Raw genomic sequence first — 19,630 nt, 5'->3', positions numbered from 1 at the left:
CTGGACAAGCACATGGATGGCAGTAAATTGAGGGGTGTGTAGGTTAGGTTGATCTTCGATTAAGCTAAATGCGCGGCACAACATCGTGGGCCGAAGGGCCTGTACTGTGCTGTACTGTTCTTTGTTCTATATTATCCCACCTGTCTTTTCCATATTCCTTTCTTTCTCAAGTATTGATCTAGTTTCCTTTTGAAAATACCTAAGCTATTCACTTCAACCATTTCGATGGTAACAAGTTTAGCCTTTGGTTCTTTCGTCCACCAACTTAAACTGGTCTCTAGTTCCCGACTCTTTTGCCAATGGAACAACTTTTCCCCTCATCTACTCCGTCCAAACCCTTCATTAGTTTGAAGGAAAATATTCACTCAGCTTTCTCTTCTCTTTAAGGAGAACGGCTTCAGCATCTCCAATTTATCCACTTAACTGAAGTTCCTCTTCCCAGAAGCCAACCTCTTAGGAAAACTCTAAGAAGACAGGTAGCATTCTCCTCACCTCTTTGGTTGGGTCAGGGTATGGAATCAACATGAATAGATGGAGTTGAAATACAAACCAAGTTTGATGTAATTGACTGGCAGATTATTTGAATGAACTATGGATTCATTGAGAATCTATGCTTGGTCTCAGCAGAAAGATGTGATAAAGGATTTTTTTGCAGTATTTATGCCTTTATGATTTTAAAGAGAAACCGATTTGATTAAAATGAGAATTAAAAATCTATTTAAAAATTAATTTCTGAAGAACCTGAGGAGAAGGATTTTAAAAAATGGCAGTATGCCCGATGTGGTGGTAGATATTGCTTCAAAAGCATCGGATAAATAACTGGGGGAAAATGCAGGGTTCTGAGAGAAGAGGGTGGGAATGGGATGAATGAATTGAAGAAACAGGTGCAGATTCAGTGGACTGGATGGTCTACTTTGAAGGGCTGAATGGTCCACTCCCAATCCAGAGTTGTGTCAAAAGCGTAGAACAAACACAAAACAGATTCATTATCCCAGTCACCACAAACAATTCACCTTATCCCCTCACTTCTGTGTCCCTCCTCCCATTTTGTCTCTTCACCTTGTGTCCTGAAATGAAAGTGCACTCACCCCTCTACTCTCTGGCTCAGGTCTCTGGCCTTGCGGTCTCGGAGGAGTTTTCTCTCTGAAATTGAACAATAGTAGACAAGATATAATGTTGGCAATGACGTGCAAGTATGAATCAAATTGATTCTGATGAAATTTGAGTGTTCAAACCGAGAAAATTATAACATTCCATAAATTTCATGAACTGATAATTCAAAAGCAAACTGAGAGGAGACAGAGAGGACATGAATTGTCAAGAATGGGGCTGTCAATTATGATCCTGCACATCTCAAGCAGCAAGGGGAACCAGGTGAATTCTGAAGAGCCCTTGAGGCAGTTTTGCAGGCAATGAGAGTAAAATTGTTCAAATGAGAAATGACATTCACAAGGCCACATTTACTGTGGCCATCTGTAGGTCAGACCTGAAGGGTGTGCTGAATGCCTTTTGTAATGGCATCGATTTCATTTTTGACAATAGCCTGGCAGCCTATAGCACCATTGCCCTCCTGCTAGCCATAAAATGAACACTGAGACTATTTAAAGCCTGTTGCTAACTTGTTACTCAGTTCACATTCAGCACCTTTTAGAAATCTTAATGCAATGTCTTATGCTGTCCATGGCACTGTCTTTATGTCAAACTTCTAATCAACACTGTACCAGGAACAATGATGACGATTACTACAGTCCCAGAAGTTTATCACTTGTTTTGAACTTCCAAACAAATTTCTATTTATGTGCAGGGTTCTTTCACATTATTGTTTCAATGTGGCTGTCAAAACAATTGAGGCAGTCTGAGGGAGTCAGGACTGGCCAGAGTGTCTTCAATTTGTTTTAGCCTGGCGAGCCAATTCTACAAAGGACAGAAATTCTTTGGAGGGCCACTAACAATCTATCACTTTGCACCGTCATCCACCTTATTGCTTTCATTCCCACTAACAAAACAAAATAATACAATTAACATGCATAGTTTTCACATGTGGAAGAAGCATCCTATGGAGTTTGTGATCGACCTCTGAGAATTTAGTGAATGGCATCAAGATGCAACCAAGGGAAGGATTTACATAACAAATGGTAGTTGTGACAAGTGTGCCCAGGTTTCATTCTGCTGCTTTGGAACTCACCTTGGATCCTGCTGGCCTGTGCTTCCTCTTCCATAAAGGGGAATTACTTTGTCTCGACTAATTCCTGCTTTGCAAACAGGGCAAACCTGTCGATTCGGTCTGGTTTCTAACCACTGTCAGAAAATGAACATCAGAGCTTTCAATTAGTAATAATATTATCACAGAGAAAAGAGATAAAGAAAATTACATTTCCAACCTAAGTGAAGAGAAAGTGAAGAACAAGACATTTTTGCAGTAAAAATATACTAATTTATACATTGCTTAATGGAGGCATAAGCCTTATGCAGCACTTAAGGCTTTTATTAAATGCATTATTTGAAAAGCTAAGTGAGTTCCTTATTTTTACATTGATGCCATTAAAGTTTGAGCAGAAAATGCTCACCCCTAGACGACTGGAATTTGAACATTACGGAAACTAGGAACAGAAAGATTTCTGGATGAAAAATAGCCCAAATCCGTTTAGTTTGCTTTCTTCATTGCATGCTACAATAATGGGAGTTGTTGTCTCATGTCAGAAATTAATCTTGATCTTTTAGTCTACCTCAACTCCAGGTAAGGAAACTCCAATAATGGAGAACTTTGGCATCTTGCAGTTACAGGTCCTTCTGCTATAATGCGACAATTGTGTTGCTCTACAACCTCACTCTATGGAAAATTGCTTTAAACAATTGTGCTGTAGAAGATCACTAATAGAAAATCACTATACCTGTTCAGTGGAAAGTTTGCATTATCCAAACAACACCCACAATTCATCAATTGCATTATAGACAATTTGCACTGACAAAATGCATGTCATAGCAGAACGACCTGTATTATTTCATTCTTGGTCTGGCTGGATCAGTTCACAATATTTGCCACTTAAGTGCTGACTGAAGATTCTGGGATTTATCCTGGAACTGGTTGGAGGGTTTGAGTTATAGGGAGAGGCTTGGTAGACTCAGACTTTTACACTTGGAGTGCAGGAGGTTGAGGAGTGACCTTAAAGACGATTATAAAATCATGAGAGACATAGATAAAGTCTTTTCTCTAGGGTATGGGAGCTCAAAACTAAAGAGCATAGGTTAAGGTGAAAGGAGAAAGATTTAAAAAGGGATCTGAGGGGAAACTTTTCTCATAGACGGTTGCTCCTGTGTGAAATGAACTGCCTGAGGAAGTGGTAGATGCAGGTACAGTTACAACATTTAAAAGACATTTGGACATGTTCATGAATATGAAATGTCTGGAGGGATATGGGCCAATCACAAGCAAATGGGACTAGTTTAGCATCGTTGGCATGGACGAGTTGGACTGAAGGATCTGTTTCTGTTCTGTAGGATTCTGTGACAACGATCCAAAGATCACCAACCTCTACCAATATGATCATTTTATTTTTCAAAATTCCAGACTCATTCGATACAAGCTCCTTTGAAGGAAAGCCTATTGCAGGGAATCAACATGGCAAACCTCTAAAGGCAAATTTTCTTTAGATATAGAAACCAAAGCAGTACTTGTGCTCGAGATGTGGCCTCATGAAAACTTAGATAATTGCAGCAAGATTTTCCCATCCATACTGCATTTTTCTTGCAGTAGACTCTAAAACCCTTCGGGTTCCTAACTCCTTGATATACCCAGCTTGTTAACTTTGTGATTCCTACACAAGTACAACAACTTGCTTTATTGATTACCCATTTTATGTGATGTGTTGTCAAATATCTCTCATGCCAGCTAACTTCAAAGGAATAGAACAAAATGTCAAAGATATGAAGAATTGTAATATTAAAGAGACTAATAATAGCTAAATCCCCAGGACGTAACTCTGCAAATACAGAATTTGAGAAGATATCAAGAGTATGATGAAGAAAAAGGAGGCATATGTTAAGTACAGAGCATTAGATACAGCAAACACCCTTCAAAGGTATGGAGAGCATGGGGTGTTGCTTAAAAAAGGAGGGCAAAGATGTGCCATGATATGTTACTGGCAGATAGGATTAAGGAAAGCCCCAAGGCTCTTTATAAGTATATTAGAGTAACAAGGGGGCCTATTAGAGACCAAAGGAGCAACCTGCACGTGGAGCAAAAGGAAGTGGGTGCAGAATTAAATGAGAATTTCACATTTGTATTCATAAAGGAAAAAGACATTGTAGCTCGCAATTTCAGTTGGAATGGTGAGGTTCTAGAACAAAGATTAATAAGCAAGGGGTGTTAGGTATTTTATTTGGCCTAAAGGTGCATAAATCTCCAGGACTTGCAGCGAACCTGCCAGGGTGCTATAAGAGACAAAAGAGGAGATTGCTGGGGCCTGGTGGAGATACTTCACTGGCCACAGGTGAAGTTGAGATTACTGGAGGATAGCTGACGTGGTTCCTTTGATCGATAAGGCAGCAAGGAATACGCCAGGTAAAGATTCAGCAATAGGGAAATTATTGGAAAGAAATTCAAAGGGATAGTATCAATCAATACTTTGAAAAGGCAGGGCATTGGTCAAGGAAAGTCAGCACTGTTTTGTCAGAGAGAGATCTTGTCTGAATTAGTCAACTGTGATTTTTGAAAAGGTGACTGAATATGTTGATGAGGGTATTGCAGTTGATGTACTTCAGACTTCAGTAAACCTTTGACAAAGTCCCACACAGCAGGTTGGTCCAAAGGTAAGAGCCCAAGGCAGCCAAGGCAAGATGGCAAACTGGATCCAAAACTGGCTTGTAATTAGGAGGCAAAGGGTGCTGGTAGAGGGAAGTTTTGTGATCAGAAGCCTGTGACCACAGGGATGTCACAGGGATTGATATTGGACCATTGCTGTTTGTTATCTATGTTTACTACTTGTATGTGAGTGTAGAAGGTATAATTAGTAAGCTTGTAAATTAATGAAAATTGGTGGTGCGAGTCTAATATTGATCAGCTGATAAATTGGGCAGAGCAACGGCAGATGAAATTTAATCCTGATAAATAACACATTGGTGTCAGCACACCACTTTTGGAGGTTTAACAAGGGAAGGATTTACATAATGAATGGTAGGTCCCTAGGGAATACTGAGGAACAAAGGGACCTTAACATACAAGTCCACAGATCCTTAATGGTGTAGACAGGGTAGTGAAGACAGCAAACTGGATGCTTGCCTTCATTAGCCAGGGTATAAAAAATAGGAGCGAGGAAGTCTTGCTGCAACATCATAAATCAGTTAGGCCACAGATGGGATACTGTATAAAGTTCTGGCCACTAATGGAAGGACATGATTGCACAGGACAGGTTGCAGAAAGATTCACCAGAATGTTGCCAGGGATGAAAAGTCTCAGTTTTGAGGAGAGACTGGATAGCCTGGATGTGCTTTCCTTGCAGCAGAGAAGGCTGAGGGGTGATCTGATTGAGGTTTACAAAATTATGAGAGGCAAACACAGTTGATCAGAATTTTTTCACTATGGCGGATATGTCTAAGACCAAGAGGGCATACACTTAAGGTGAGGAGTAAGTGACTAAGAGGAGCTCCAAGGTAAAGGATTTTCATCCTGAGGAGAGTGAAAATATGGAACATCCTGTCTGAGGGAATGATGGAGGCAGGTAGTCTCGCAACATTTAAGAGGACAAGCACCTAAATGCTAAGGCATCAAGGCTAGGTACCAAATGTAGGTAAATTGAATTAGTGCAGTCTGGTGTTTGCTGGTTGGCAAAGGCATGGTGAGCCTGTTTCTAAGCTGTATGACTTTAGGTTGGACTATGCAGGTCTTGATTGATGTGGGAAATATGGAGAGTTTGGATGTTTTGGCGAATTTAAAAGTGGATAAATTGCCACATCTGGATGAGTTTTAACTAGGCAGCTACAGAAGAATGAGGAAGAAATTACAGGGCTCTGTCCCAAAGTTTTAAATTGTGTCTGGCCACAGGGGAGGTGCCAGAGGACTGGAGGTTCCATTTTACAGGAAGGGTGGTAGAGGTAGTCCAGGTAGGGAAGCATTTGGAGAAAATAGTCAAAGAGAGAATTAACCTCCATTTAGAGAGGCAAAGTTTAAACAGGTACAGTCAGCATGGCTTTGTCAGAAGGACGTCATGCCTAACAAATCTGTTGGAATTTTTGTGGGGCTGATCAAGCGCTTGGATGATGGTAGGGCAGTTAAAATAGTTAATATGGATTTCAACAAAGCCTTTGACAAGGTGCCACATGGAAAACTGAGAGAAGGTAAAAACTCCAATGGAATAAATGGAACTTGGCAAAGTTGGCTTAGTGGTAGGAGGCAGAGGGTGGTGATAAAAGGCTGTTTGTGTGACTGGAGTCTGGTTTGCAGTGGCATACCAGGATCTGTGCTGGGTCCCTTATGGTTTCTGACATTCATAAATGATGAGAATGTGGGAAGAATGATAAGTATGTTTGTGGATGATACAGACTGGCAGGGTTGTTGACAATGAGGTGGAAGGTCATTGTCATAGAGTCCTACAGCATGGGGACAGGCCCTTCAGCCCAAACTGGTCCATGCCAACCAAAATGTCCATCAACGCTAACCCCATTTCCATACAATTGGCCCATGTATTTGTCCGAATGCCTTTTAAATGTTGTTAACATACCAGCCTCAACCACTTCTGCAGGCAGCCTTATTCCATATGCGTACCACCCTCTGTGTAAAAGAAGTTGCCCCTCAGGTTCCCTCTTATTTTCTCCCTCTCTAATTTTAAACTGATGCCCTCTAGACCTTGATTCCTGATCCTGGGAAAAAGACCGAGTACATTCATTCTATCCATGGCTTTCATGATCATATACACTTCTATAAGATCCACCCCTCAGTCTCATACGCTCTAAACAAAAAAGTCCTAGCTTGTCCAACCTCTCCCTATAACTCAGACCCTTGAGTAGATATGTTACTTGAGAAGATTCTGAGGGATAAGATGTACGTGCATTTGGAAAGACAGGGTTTGATTAGGAGTAGTCAGCATTACTTTTTGCATGGGAGATCATACTTCACCAATTTGTTAGAGTTCTTTAATGAAGTGACCAGGAAAGTTGATGAGGGCAGGGTGGTAGATATAGTCTGCATGAATTTTGGTAAGGTTTCACACGATTGGCTGCTCTGAGAGGTTAGATTGCATGGAATCCAGGGGGACTTGGCAAATTGGATACCTTTCTAAATTTCTTTCTAAATTTCTTCTGCACTTTTTCCAGTTTAATAACATCCTTCCTATAGCAAGGTGACCAAAACTGAACACAATACTCCAAGTATGGCCTCACCAATGTCTTGTACAACTGCAACATAACTTCCCAACTTCTTTACTCAATACCCTGACTGATAAAGGCCAGTGTACCAAAAGCCTTCTTCGCTGCCCTGTCTACCTGTGACTCCACTTTCAGAGAACCGTGCTCCTGAACTCCAAGATCCCTCTGTTCCACTACACTCCTTAAGGCCCTACCATTCACCATGAAACTCCTACCTTGACTTGACTTTCCAAAATGCAAGACCTCACAATTATCCATATTAAATTATATTTGCCCTTTTTCAGGCCACATCCCCAGGTGATCAAGGTCCTGCTGCAATTTCTGTAACCTTCTTCACTGTTCACAGTACTGCCTATTTTAGTGTCATCCATCAAACTTACTAACAATGCCTTGTATATTCTCATCCAAATCATTGATATAGATAATAAACAGCAATGGGCCCAGCACTGACCTCTGAGGCCTGCAGTCTGACAAGTATCCTTCCACTATTACACTCTGCTTCCTACCATTAAGCCAACTGTGTATCCAATTTGCCAGGTCCCCCTGGATTCCATGCAATCTAACCTCTCAGAGCAGCCTATCGTGTGAAACCTTACCAAAATTCATGCAGACTATATCTACCACCCTGCCCTCATCAACTTTCCTGGTCACTTCATTAAAGAACTCTAACAAATTGGTGAAGTATGATCTCCCATGCAAAAAGCAATGCTGACTACTCCTAATCAAACCCTGTCTTTCCAAATGCACGTACATCTTATCCCTCAGAATCTTCTCAAGTAACATATCTACTACAGATGTTAAGCTTGCTGGTTTATAGTTCACAGGTTTTTCTTTGCAGCTGCTCTTGAATGAGGGCACAACATTCACTATCCTCCAGTCTTCCGGGACCTTAGCCGTGGCTAATGATGATGCAAAAATATCAGCCAGGGCCTCCACAATTTCTTCTCTCGCCTCTTCCAGGGTTCTTGGATATATCTGGTCAGGACCAGGAGATTTGTCCACCTTCATACATTCTAGTATGTCCAACACCTCCTCTACTGTGATATGGACTGTCTGAAAGATATCACCACTAACTTCCTCAAGTTTTCATGTCTCTCTAAGTATTCATTGAGGAACTCACCCATTTCCTGCGGGTTCACACATACACGTCCACTTTGGTCCTTGGGGGATCTACTGTGTTTCCCTAGTTATTTTCTTTCCTTTAATATACTTAGAAAACCTCTATGGATTTATTCTAATCGTCTCAGCCAAGGCTATCTTGTGAACCCTGTACGCCCTCCTGATTTCCTTCTTCAGTAAACCCCTGTATCCGCTATATACCTTCAGGGATTCCCTAAATCCCAGCTGTCTGTACCTGACCGATGCTTCCTTTTTTCTGGTCAGAGCCTCTATCTCTTGTCATCCAGGGTTCCCTATTCCTGCCAACCTTGCCTTTCACCCTCACAGGAACTTACATACCTTGAACTCTAACTGTCTCACTTGTAAATGCCTCCCACTTGCTGGAGGTCCCTTTGACTGTAAACAAACTGCTCTAATCCTCCTGTCTCATTCCATGAAAATTCACCTGGCCCCAATTTAGAACTTGAACCTGTGAACTAGTTTTGTCCCTGTCCATAACTATTTTAAAATTAATAGAACTATGGTCACTGTTCCCAAAGAGCTCCACCAATGTCACCTGTCCTGCCCTATTTCCCAAGAGTAGGTCGAGTTTTGCCCCTTCCCAAGTAGAATCCTTTGTATACTACTTGAGGAAACTTTCCTGAACACACTTAAATTCCACACCATTTAAGCCTTTAATGCAATGGCAGTTCCAGTTTATGTTAGGAAAATCCCCTATGACAGCCCTATTGCTCTTGCAGATATCCCATGTCTCCTTGCATATTTGTTCCTCTAATTCCCATTGACTATTTGGGGACCTATAGTACAACCCCAATAACGTCTCTGTTCCCTCCTTATTTCTTAGCTCCACCCACAAAGCCTCATTGGATGATCCTTCAGTTATTTCATCTCTGACTACTGCTGTTAGACTTGCCTTATTCAAAAGTGAAATGCCCTGTCCCTTCTTTCCACGTCTGTCACACCTAAAGCACCTGTACCCTGGCATATTAAGCTGCCATCCCTGTCTCTCCCTTAGCCACATTTCTGTATTGGTTATAATAACCCAGTCCCACGTACCTATCCAGGTGCTGAGTTCATTGGCCTTACCAGACTTTGAAAAAGATGCAATTTAACCCAACAGGCATTCCTCGCTCCCTACTGTGTTCCAGCCTGACATGTCTCTTCACTTTATTATTTCTGACTACTCTATCTCCTTCCAGCCTCACACCTGCCTCCCTGCTGTTGAGGATTACCCTGCCGCCAATTTTATTTATAACCTCCTTTGTAGCACTAGCAAACCTAGCCCCCAAGATATTGATCTCCCTCCAATTCAGGTGCAAGATGTTAGATTACAAAAGATATAAATGGATTGATCAACTGGGCAGATCAATTGCAGATAGAATTTAACTCTGATACATGAGGAAATGCAATTTGGAAGAAGGAACAAGACAAGGAAATAATAAATGGCAAGATACTAGGAGGTTTAGAAGAACAGAGGGATGTTGTGCTTGCCCACAGATCTCTGAAGTAGCAGGACAGGTTACTTGGGTATTTTTTTTAAAGTCATTCATGGGATGAGGGCGTCACTGGCTAGGCAGCATTTATTGCCTATCCCTTACTGCCCAGAGGGCAATTAAGAGTCACCACATTGTTGTGGGTCTGGAGTCACATGTAGGCCAGACCAGGTAAGGATGGCAGTTTCCTTCCCTAAACCACATTAGTGAACCAGACGGGTTTTCCCCGACAATCGACAGTGGATTCATGTCATCATTAGACTCTTAATTCCAGATTTTCTTTTATTTTAAAAATTGAATTCAAATTCCACCATCTACTGTGGTGGGATTCGAACCCAGGTCTCCAGAACATTATCTGGCCCTCTGATTTAAGAAGGTATTTGGAACACTTGCAGTTGTGTCACAGATGATAGAGCAAGAAGGTTACGTTGGAATTGTATAGAACTTTTGTTAAGCCACAGCTTGGGTACTTTGTGCAATTCTGATCTACACTATAGGAAGGATGTGATATTATTGCACGGGGTGTAAAGGAGGTTTATCAGGATGTTGCCTGGGATGGAGAATTTCAGCTATGAAGAGAGGATGGATAAACTAGGTTTGTTTTTTTTTGGAGCACAGAATGTTGAGGGAGGATCTAATAAAGATGTGCAAAATTATAAGGGGCACAGACAATGTAGATAAAAAACAGTTGTTCCCCTTAGAAGGTTCACTAACAAGGGGATATAATTTTAAAGTGAAAGGCAGGAGATTTAAAGTGGATTTGAGGAAACATTTGAGGGTGATGGATGTCTGGAATGCACTGTCTATGGAAATAGTCAAAGAGGAAAACCGCTCAACCATTAAAAAGACTTCGATAAGCATCATAACATTCAAGGCCATGGGCCTAATGCAGCAAAGAGGACTAATGTAGGTCGTAGTATATTTTGGCAGTATAGACTTGATGGGCTGAAGGGCCTTTTCCATACTATATGATTCCATGATGTGATAGATCCCACCCTCAAAGTACTAAAGAGAAAAGAAATTGTAAAGACTTTAATAGTGATCTTCAAATCATCTCTCAGGAATTGTCAACTACAAATTACCAACGCCTCTGCATTATTTAAGAATCCTGCAAGAAAGAAAGTAGTAATTACTGGGCCTATTAGTCTCCAGGTTCAGGGAGCTTTTTACGGTTTGGTTCATGATTTAAATAAAAGAATAGAGAGCATATATCCAAACTTGGTGATGAAACTGGCTGAGGAGGGGCAGTCAATAAGACAGCAGAGAGCAAACGTTGCAAAGGGATATGGATAAATTGAGTGAATGAGGGGCTTTGGGGGGAAACTATGACATCAGCATGGGACAATGTATGAACGTCTATGTTGAACTGAATAAAAATAGACATGATTATCTTTCAAATGGCAAGAAGTCAAACTGTGAATGAGAACAGTCATAGCACAGAAAAAGGCCTTTCAGCCCATTGAATCTGCACCAGTCAATAACAAGCACTCAATATTTTCATCCCATTTGAGAGGCTAGGGTTCAATACAAAAACCTCTAATAACTTAGTGAATAGAACAAAATAATTTTTAAAAGTCCAGTGAAGCACTGGCCTTTGTCTGAAAGGCCAGAACACAAAGGGATAAAATTTGTGAATAAATAAAAAGCTCCAGCCAGATCTTCTGGAGAGCTATTCTGGGAAGAATTAGCTTGGTGTGGGAGCAGCACAGTATTATCAGGAAGATAATCAGGCTGTAACTTCAGCATGTGACATAGACCAGACCTGGATTCAATTGAGAGGATCACTTGCTGAGTATGATAGAGAATGAATTGTTAAGTATACTGGAAGGCCGAAATAGGTTTTCATCAGCAAGGGGAAAAGACAGGTAAAATGAGGATTTAGATTACCCATCATATCATTGAAAGGCAGAGCAGACTAGATGGGCTGAATGGCTTACTTCTGCCCCCATGTCTTATCAAGGGAGGTGTTAAATAGTGTTTTGATTGGTGCAAGATCTTCTGTTTTTACCCAAGAATTTGAACGGACCTCTGAGATATTAGATAAAAGACCTCCTGACCCAGAACAGCACAGGAGGAACTCTCATTTGGACGGTGGTTTACATCATCTCAATCATTCATACAGTACAAAACATAATAATTTACACACAGACAATACTTCCAAACTATGAAGTCATACAGACAATTATAATAAAATATATTTTTTGCCTGAGGGATAAATATGGGCCAGGACACGGGACGCACTGCTCTCACAGGGAGAAAGTGAGGACTGCAGATGCTGGAGGGTCAGAGTAGAATAGTGTGCCGCTGGAAAAGCACAGCAGGTCAGGCAGCATCCGAGGAGGAGGAGTCAATGCTTCAGGCAAGCCCTTCATCAGGAATGTGGGGAGGCAGGGGTGGACTGAGAAGAGGGCTGAGAGATAAATAGGAGGCAGGGCTAGAGCTGGGGTGAAGGTGATAGGTGGAATGCAGGTGGGGGGGTTATTGTGATAGGTCAGTGGGGAGAGTGGAGCGGATAGGTGGGACAGGTCAAGAGGGCGGTGTCAAATTGGAAGGTTGGATCTGGGATGAGGTGAGGGGAGGGGAGATTTGGAAACTAGTGAAGTCAATGTTGATGCCATGTGGTTGAATGGTCCTCTGCCATTTCCGGCATCTACAATTAGACCCCACCACCAGAGTCATATTTCCCTCCCCACCCCTATCTGCGTTCTGCAGAGATCATTCCCTCCGTGACTCCATTGTTAGGTACACGCCCCCAACCAACCCACTTTCCACTCCCAGCACCTTCCCTTGCCACCGCAGGTGTAAAACCTGCGCTCACACCTCCCCCCTCACCTCCATCCAAGGACCCAAAGGATCTTTTAGAACATAGAACAATACAGCGCAGAACAGGTCCTTTGGCCCTCGATGTTGTGCCAACCCGTGAGCTATTCTCATCTTGTCCCCCCTACACTATCCCATTATCATCCATGTGCTTATCCAAGGATTGTTTAAATCTCCCTAATGTGGCTGAGTTGACTACATTGGCAGGTAGGGCATTCCACACCCTTACTACTCTCTGAGTAAAGAACCTACCTCTGACATTTGTCTTAAATCTATCACCCCTCAATTTGTAGTTATGCCCCCTCATACACGCTGACATCATCATCCTGGGAAAAAGACTTTCACTGTCTACCCTATTTAATCCTCTGATCATCTTGTATGTCTCTATCAAATCCCCTCTTAGCCTCCTTCTTTCCAATGAGAACAGATCCAAGTCTCTCAGTCTTTCATCATAAGACCTTCCCTCCAGACCATACAACATCCTGGTAAATCTCCTCTGCACCTTTTCCAATGCTTCCACATCCTTCCCAAAATATGACGACCAGAACTGTACACAATATTCCAAGTGTGGCCGCACCAGCATTTTGTATAGATGATCATGATATTGCGGCTCCGGAACTCAATCCCTCTACAAATGAAACCTAACACACGGTATGCCTTCTTAACAGCACTATCAACCCGGGTGGCAACTTTCAGGGATCTATGTACATGGATCCCTCTGCACACCCACACTACCAAGAATCTTTCCATTGACCCAGTACTCTGCCTTCCTGTTACATTCTTCCCAAAGTGCATCACCTCACATTTAGCTGCATTGAACTTCATTTGCCACCTCTCAGCCAAATCCTGCAGTTTATCCAAGTTCCCCTGCAACCTGTAACATTCTTCTAAACTGTCCACTACTCCACCGACTTTAGTGTCGTCTGCAAATTTACTAATCCATCCACCTATGCTTGCGTCTAAGTCATTTATAAAAATGACAAACAGTATTGGTCCCAAAACAGATCCTTGTGGCACACCACTAGTAACCGACTCCAAGCTGAATATTTTCCATCAACCACCACTCGCTGCTTTCTTTCCGAAAGCCAGTTTCTAATCCAAACTGCTAAATTACCCTCAATCCCATGCCTCTGCATTTTCTCCAACAGCCTACCATATGGAACATTATCAAATGCTTTACTGAAGTCCATGTATACCATGTCAACTGCCCTACCCTCATCTACATGCTTGGTCACCTTCTCAAAAAACTGAATGAGGTTTGTGAGACACGACATGCCCTTGACGAAATCATGTTGATGATCTGAAATCAAATTGTTGCTTGCTAAATGATTATAAATCTCATCTCTTATAATCCTTTCCAAAACCTTTCCCACAACAGAAGTAAGGCTCACTGGTCTATAATTATCTTGCCCTTCTTGAACAAGGACACAACATTTGCAATCCTCCAGTCCTCTGGTACTAAAGAATCCTCGAATAGAAACCATCCGGCCCAGGGGACTTGTATACTTTCACTCCTTCTAGAATTGATAACACCTGTTCGTAACTAACCTCGATCCTTTCTAGTCTAATATCTCGCAGCTCATTCTTCTCCTCTACAATATTCTCCTTTTCCCCGAGTGAAAATCGATGAGAAATGTTCGTTTAGCACCTCTCCAATCTCCACAGGGTCCACCTTTAACTTCCCACTTTTGTCTTTAACTGCCCTATTCATCCTCTTATTCTTCACATACCTGTAGAAAGCTTTAGGGTTCTCCTTTATTCTATTTGCTAATGACTGCTCGTGTCCTCTCTTTGCTTTTTTTAACTCTCTCTTTAAATCCTTCCTAGCTGATCTGTAACTCTCCATCACTTCATCTGAACCATCTTGCCTCAAACACATAAACCTCCTTCTGCTTAACAAGAGATGCAATTTCTGTAGTAAACCACGGTTCCTTTACCTTATTGCTTCCTCCCTGCCTGACAGGGACATACCTATCAAGGACATGCAATATCTGTTCCTTAAACCAGCTCCACATTTCCACTGTCTGCATTCCCCGCATTTTGCTACCCCATTCTATGCATCCTAATTCTTGCCTAATCGCATTATAATTGCCCTTGACCCAACGGTAACTCTTGACCTGTGGCATGTATCTAATCCTTTTCATCGCTAAACTAAACGTAACTGAATTATGGTCACTCTCTCCAAAGTGCTCACCTACAACTAAAGCAAACACCTGGCCTGGTTCATTACCAATGCACCAGATCCAGTGTGGCCTCTCCTCTTGTCAGCCCTTCGTCATACTGTGTCAGGAAACCTTCCTGTACACACTGGACAAAAACTGATCCATCTGATGTACTAGAATTATAGCATTTCCAGTCAATGTTGGGGAAGTTAAAGGCCCTCATAATTTTGCCAATCCTCCCTTCCACCTCCCAGAAACTCTGCGGAGGCCTATAAGAACCTCCATGCAGTGTGACCTCTCCTCTCCTGTTTCTAATCTCAGCCCACACTGACATCCGACAGATTTTCCTATGCATCCACCCACCAGATGTTCATTGCTCTTGGTATGGTCTCCTCTACATTGGGAAGACAGACGCCAACTCGCAGAGCATTTCATGGAACACCTCTGGGACACACACACACCCACACCCACCCAGAAACCCCACCACCCTGTGGCTGACCACTTCAACTCCCCTCCCACTCCACCAAGAACATGCAAGTCCTAGGCTGCCTCCACTGCCAAATCCAAGCCACCCAACGACTGGAGGAAGAATGCCTCATCTTCCGCCTTGGGACCCTTCAATCACACGGCATCAACATCGGCTTCACTAGTTTCCTAATCTCCTCTCCCCCCACCTCATGCCAGGTCCAACATTCCAACTCGGCACCGTCCTCTTGACCTGTCAATCTTCCTTCCCACCTATCTATCGCTATCACCCCAGCTAGCCGTATCCACCTACTGCCTTCCCAGCTACCTTTCCCTCACTTCCATCCTCCTATTTATCGCTCAGCCTCTTTCCTTCCAACCCCATTCCTGATGAAGGGCTTATGCCCGAAACGTCAACGCTCCTGCTCCTCGGATGCTGCCTAACCTGCTGTGCTTTTCCAGCACCACACTCTCGACTCTGATCTCACGTATTTCCAACAGAACAGCACTCTCTTTACCCTCGATTATTTCTGATGTCCCCAGCTTGAGACTTGAATCCAAAGCCTTCTCACTTTTTGAAGTATTTACTCCCACTAAGCTCCAGTTCAGCAATGAACATTGACCTCTGCATCGCAATGAGGGGAGAGGCACTGAGCGTTCCGGCCCTTTAATTCAGGGAATGTTCACCAACAGCGAAAGTAACATCCGTAACAAAATCAGACTTTGTTGGGGGAAAAACAAAGCTCAGGAGGTCTGCCAGCATCTGCGAAGAGAAATCGGTCTGATTCCTAGAATCCGCAGTTCTTTAGGGGTATTTTTATTTTGTGGTTTAGTAAAAGTAACAAACGTACCTGATGCAAGCAGGGCCAGCTTTGGATATCCGGAGGTGTCACCGAGAAAAGGAACAAAATATTGGAAGAGTTAGTGTCTGAGAACTTTGAACAAGAAGCAGCCGATTTTCGACGCCCCGAGTCCCTTACCAGAACAAGTGGCCGCACAAGCTGATCACCGCGTCCTTCGCTGTGTCCAGGCAGATGTTACACTCGAAGGTACTGTCCTGGCCCTTACTCTCCCCGGGCCCTCGGCTCTCCCCTGGCCCAGGCCCTGGGCCTCGGTCGGCACCAGCAGCCGCTGAATCCAAACTTGCCATCTCCCTGATAGCAACACGCACACATCCGGCTCGCCACCGGAACGGACTGCGCCCTAGCAACCGCTCCGCTGCAGCACGGGCTCCAGAGAAAGGTTCCGCTCGCCAGAAAGGCACTCTTCGATCTGCATGATGTGGAGGGGCCGGTGTTGGACTAAGTTAAAACTCACACAACACCAGGTTAATAGTCCAACAGGTGTAATTGGAAGCGCTGCTCCTTCATCAGGTGGTGAAGGAGCAGCGCTCCGAAAGCCAGTGCTTGGAAACCCGGTGTTGTGTGATCTTTAACTCCAATCTGCAGTTCACTTCGCGGGGACCCATTCCTCTGATGAGAGAGATCATCAATTAAAACCCGTTTTCAGGCGCTTTTCATAACCTCAGGAACATTACTTTGCAGCCAGTGAATATTTTCAAACCTGCAGTCCGTGCTGTGACTTGCTCTTCTCTGGGATGCAGGCATCACTGGCTGGCAAACATTTGTTTGTTTATCCTTAGTTGCCCCTAAGTGGATGATGGTGAAGCTGCTGCAGTTCTTCGGTGGTCAGGGCATACAATCTGTTTGAGAAGGAGTTACAAGATTTTGACTCAGCAATAGGGGCAAGTCAGGATGGTGAGTTGCTTAGAGGGGAACCTTTGCTGCCCCTGTTCTCCTCAGTAAGAGTCGCCTTGGGTTTGTAAGGTTTAAAGAGCCTGGAACTGTTGTTCTGGTGCATCTTGTAGATGGTACACTACGCTGCCATTGCAAATCACGCAACATCCTTACTCGGAACTTTCTCGTCATTCCTTTGCTGTCGTTGGGACAAAAATCCTGGAACTAGATTGTAGTGGTGCTGGAAAAGCACAGCAGGTCAGGCAGCACCACAGAAGCTGGAAAATCGACGTTTCGGGCAAAAGCCCTTCATCAGGAATAAAGAGCTTTTGCCCGAAACGTCGATTTTCCTGCTCCTCGGATGCTGCCTGACTTGCTGTGCTTTTCCAGCACCACTATAATCTAGACTCTGGTTTCCAGCATCTGGAGCCCTTGTTTTTACGTAAAATTCTGGAACTGCATTTCTTACAGCACTGTGGGTGTACCTACAATAAAAGGCCTTCAATGGTTTAAGAAAGCAGTTTGCCATCACCTTCAACTCGGGACAGTCCACCACATTCTGTCTATAGTAACATCTATACCGACCAGCACTCTTTGCTTCTTGTAGTATAAATGACATTTTCCCTTTGTTTTAGTCTTTGAGATGTACAGCATGGGAACAGACCCCTTGGTCCAATTCACCTATGCCGACCAGATATCCTAAATAAATCTCATTCCATTTGCCAGCATTTGACCCATATCCCTCTACAAGCCCTTCCTACTCATATGCCCATCCAAGTGCCTTTTAAATATTGGAATTGTCTCAGCCTTACCACTTTCTCTGGCAGCTTATTCCATACACGCCCCACCCTCTGTGAGAAAGTTGCCCCTTAGATCCCTATTAAACCTTTCCCCTTTCATCTTAATAAAAATGCTCTCTAGTTTTGGACTCCTGTTTCCTGGGGAAAAACCTGACTCTTCACTCTATCCATGCCCCTCATTTTATAAACCTCTGTTAAGGTCACCCCTCAGCCTCCAAAAATCCAGGGTAAATAGTCCCAGCCTATTCAGCCTCTCCCGATAGCTCAAGCCTTCCAATCCTGGCAACATCCTTGTAAATCTTTTCTGAACCCATTCAAGTTTCACACCATCTTTCCTATTGTAGGGAGACCAGAATTGCACACAGTATTCCAAAAATGGCCTAACCAATGTCCTGCAGCATGGCAATATGACCTCCCAAATCCTTTACTCAATCTACAGACCAAGAAAGGCATTTCTTCACTACCTGGTCTACCTATGCTTCACTTTCAAGGAACTATGAACCTGTACTCCAAGGTCTCTTTGTTTGGGCAACACTCCCTTACCACTGAGTGTATATGTCCTGTCGTGATTTGCCCTACCAAAATGTAGCACCTCACATTTATCTAGATTAAACTCCATTTGCCACTGCTCAGACTATCCAATCAAGGTCCCGTTGTACTCAGAGGTAACCTTCTTCGCTGTCCACTACATGAATTTTAGTGCCATCTGCAAATATACTAACTATATCTCCTATATTCACATCCAAATTATTTATACAAATAACAACAACCAGTCTACCTAGCATCGATCTCTGAGGCACACTGCTGGTCAGAGGCCTCCACTCCGAAAATCAACTCTCCACCACATCGTGTAATTTTGTATTGAATGGCTAGTTCACTCTGTATTCCATGTGATCTAACCCTGTTAACCAATCTACCATGTAGAACCTTGTTGAACACCTTACTAAAGTCCATGTAGACAATGTGGACTACTTTGCCTTAACCAATCCTCTTCATCACTTCAAAAACTCAATCAAGTTAGTGAGACATTATTTCTCACACAAAGTCATATTGACTATCCCTTTTTTACCTTGTTTTTATCTCGTTGATTTTATCCCTAAATCTGTCCTTGACTTTCCAAATACACACAAATCCTGTCCCTCAGAATCCCCTCTCACAACTTGCCCACTAGATATAGTTCCCAGGCATTTCCTTACCACATTTGTTAAATAATGGCACCACATTAACCAACCTCTAGTCTTCTGGCACCTCATCCATGGCTATCAATGATACAAGCATCTCAGCAAGGGGCCCAGCAACACTTCCCTAGCTTCACACAAAGTTCTAGGGCACACCTAATTTGGTCTCAGGGATTTACCCACCTTTTTGCACTTTGAGACTTCAAGCACCACTTTCTCTGAAATATTGACCCCTTTATCACTATCTTCCAGATCCTCCTCCACAGTAAACACTTCATTTGCAAAATTATCCTGCTGCAGGCAAGGTAAAAGTTTCAACAAGTGTTTCAACATTTGGTTAATCATTTCCACATCCTCTTTAAGAAGCTTTACTATCCCTCTTAATGTGCAGTTTTACAAAATATTTGAACTGTAACTAAACCAGCACTTTACAAAGGTTCATCATACCATTATGAAGCCTATGATCCTGATTGCCTTTTCAACACTTTCTCAGCCTGC

General features: G+C 43.0%; 1 protein-coding gene across 6 annotated transcripts in view; it reads right to left on the bottom strand.

Annotated features, from left to right (window-relative positions):
• The window catches only part of rnf185 (ring finger protein 185), a 104,328-nt gene extending 87,622 nt beyond the window's left edge, over positions 1 to 16,706 (bottom strand). The window contains exons 1-4 of one of the 6 annotated variants that reach the window (XM_043716169.1): positions 16,399 to 16,706; positions 16,270 to 16,288; positions 2,186 to 2,298; positions 1,089 to 1,143 (exon numbers count right to left, since the gene is read on the bottom strand). In XM_043716169.1, coding sequence (XP_043572104.1) covers positions 1,089 to 1,143; positions 2,186 to 2,298; positions 16,270 to 16,288; positions 16,399 to 16,568 — 357 coding nt within the window. In that variant the 5' untranslated portion in view covers positions 16,569 to 16,706. The remainder of the gene's footprint in view (positions 1 to 1,088; positions 1,144 to 2,185; positions 2,299 to 16,269; positions 16,289 to 16,398) is intronic. The other 5 variants (XM_043716164.1, XM_043716167.1, XM_043716168.1 and 2 more) reach the window with 5 other exon arrangements.
• Between the last annotated feature and the right edge of the window lie 2,924 nt (positions 16,707 to 19,630).

The sequence above is a fragment of the Chiloscyllium plagiosum genome, chromosome 25, assembly GCF_004010195.1.
Source record: "Chiloscyllium plagiosum isolate BGI_BamShark_2017 chromosome 25, ASM401019v2, whole genome shotgun sequence".
In the NCBI taxonomy this organism is placed as follows: domain Eukaryota; kingdom Metazoa; phylum Chordata; class Chondrichthyes; order Orectolobiformes; family Hemiscylliidae; genus Chiloscyllium; species Chiloscyllium plagiosum.
This window is presented reverse-complemented; position numbering and strand designations above follow the sequence as displayed.